The 2,322-nt window shown below is 41.1% G+C and overlaps 1 protein-coding gene across 1 annotated transcript in view; it reads right to left on the minus strand.

The window, feature by feature from the left end:
* Nucleotides 1-2,322, minus strand: part of RAD23B (RAD23 homolog B, nucleotide excision repair protein) — a gene marked incomplete at its 5' end in the record, with an annotated part of 51,550 nt that overhangs the window by 34,049 nt on the left and 15,179 nt on the right. The window contains one exon of the mRNA XM_019517080.1: nucleotides 2,186-2,312. Coding sequence (XP_019372625.1) covers nucleotides 2,186-2,312 — 127 coding nt within the window. The remainder of the gene's footprint in view (nucleotides 1-2,185; nucleotides 2,313-2,322) is intronic.

The raw sequence follows: 2,322 nt of genomic DNA on the forward strand, positions 1-2,322 counted from the left end.
AAAAAAATAAAAAAAAAAAAAAAAAAAAAAAAAAAAAAAAAATCGAACGAGTATAAAAAGAGAAACAGAGAGAAAGCTGCTTTTCCTAGCCCATACCAAGGAAATACACTGCACCCAGCAAAGGGCTGTTATATCACCATGAACAAATGGGCTTGTAGAAAGCAGTATTGAAAGGTTATTCCATTTGTCACTAAATTTCTCTGGTTTTCCATGCACAGTTGGACATTTATACCAAGACTAATACTTAATCCACTCTTTTTCCAGTCTAGTCCAATATGGGTGAAAAGAAAGGGCATCACTATTTCACTCATAACAAACTGTGTGAACAGTGCAATGGCAGCAAATGTCATGTTAGTGCTTTAATTTCTCTAGATGCATGCATTTGGGGGGTGGAAATGTAGGACGTAGTAAGATGAGCACAGCAGGATAGGTGAAAGAGGCAGGTTTTCAATGAAGAGAGGAGGAAGGCTGGGAGCAAACAGAGCTGAACAAGGCAAAGAATTGGATTCAGAGGTCGCTGCTTTGGTTACTTCAGTTCTTACTGGCTGGAGCTTCTGGTTGGCTCCTTTCTGTAGTATCTCCACAACCACATCAAGAAGAGAGAAACAGGACCTGTACCCTACTATGACCTAGGGCATGTCAACACTTAAAAGTTTACCTCTCCTTTCCTCTCTTCTCCCTTATGGTGTTAAGACTCTTACTTCTCCCCGAGTGGAAGGGTATCATTAATCTCCCCAGGGTGACAGTCTCTTTTGACTACAGTGAAAGGAAGGAAGAGCTAAAACATGGGCACAAAGGGGATGTAATTTTATCAAAAAACTTGCATTCAGTTGTAAAAGGGTTCAAACCAGGTTTTTTGGATATGACCACTGACATAATTAAGTTACTCTTTAGACTTTCTCCCTCTCTCTTTTTTAATATGAAGCCTATGCAAGGCATTCCTCCCTCACTCATCCAATTCTTTACCCATCTCAGCCTTGTAAGCTTTCATCACTGCAAGCCACCCCTTGATGGGGTTTTACATTCCACTACATGCTTGCCTAAGTAAATTAAATGTAAATATGTGTATAAGTCTGTTCATGTATAGTATGAAGCACTGCCAGGGATGTGAAATTATAGTTGACTGCATTACAAGCTCTATCTTTTGTTCATTTGCAACATTCCTGAATATGTTAAAGACCTTAAGAGTGAACAGAATAAAGATTCAGCCTCAGTTCCCACTACTGAAAAGTCAAATGCAGCTTTGCTTGGCTTGAAAAAACCACACACACCCAAATTCCCACAAAATTAATGGGAATTTACAAATTCCCAAGTTTGCTACAAAATGATAAAGTTTTAGTAGTAGTAGTAGCAGTAGCAGCAGCAGCAGTAGGGCTGCTTAGCAGTTTTGGGACACTTTAGGATAAGATGCAGCCTTGTTTTCATTCTCCGTTCCTTCTTGTGTCCTTGTGACAAGGTCTTCAGCAGAATTTGCAGGTTCACTGGAATCTGACAGAGCTGTGTCTTAGAGCTGCTGCTATGACCTCAAACTTACAACCTCTGGGCTGTTAACCATTCACCTTGGGCATCCATGCCACCCTAGCCCCCTTTATTCTCCCAAAAGCAAGTTAAAGCCTTTCACAGCCTCTTCAGCAAAGGTAAGAAGAAACTATTCTTAACAGACTAATTTATTTCCAGAAATTAAGCAAGATGATGACTGGAGCAAAAATGTTATCAAATATAGTGTTAATAAACATAACTAAGAGGATTCAAAATGCTTCATTCCTGAGTTTGTTTTTTCACTTCAGGAAGGTAACCCCTAAGTCTAATGGCTTTACAAACATTGGTTCAGTAAAGATAACAATACCTTGAGAGGCAGGAAAGTTCGCTCAGCTCAGAGGTAAAAAGTGACTCTCAGCAATTCTGTGACATGCCCTAGGTCACAGAAGACTGACAGAAACAGATCAAGCACTGCTTGGATTTCCAGCCCTGTAGGAAAAACTCATGTATTGAACCCCCCTGCAAGCCAGATGCCCATACAAAAGGAAGTGCAATAACAGGAAAAACAAACATGAGGTTAACCATATTTTCCTTCTACATCCCACTCTGGTGACAAAGGGTAATAGACAAGCAAAGCTAGAGAAAAGGTAATGGCCAATGTGACATGGAATTTTTCAACAAACCATTTCCAGGTGGCTGTTCTTACCTGTCTGTTGATGTAGGGCTGATAGCAGCTGGTGCCTCAGGTGGTTTCTCTGCTGGTTTCTCTTCTTTTGGGGCACTTACAGGTGCAGATTCGCATGCAACTGCAGCTGGTGCTGGAGTGGCAGGGGGGGGGGCGGG

This window comes from Gavialis gangeticus, unplaced genomic scaffold, assembly GCF_001723915.1.
Source record: "Gavialis gangeticus isolate Ggan-Ray unplaced genomic scaffold, GavGan_comp1, whole genome shotgun sequence".
Classification (NCBI taxonomy): Eukaryota; Metazoa; Chordata; order Crocodylia; family Gavialidae; genus Gavialis; species Gavialis gangeticus.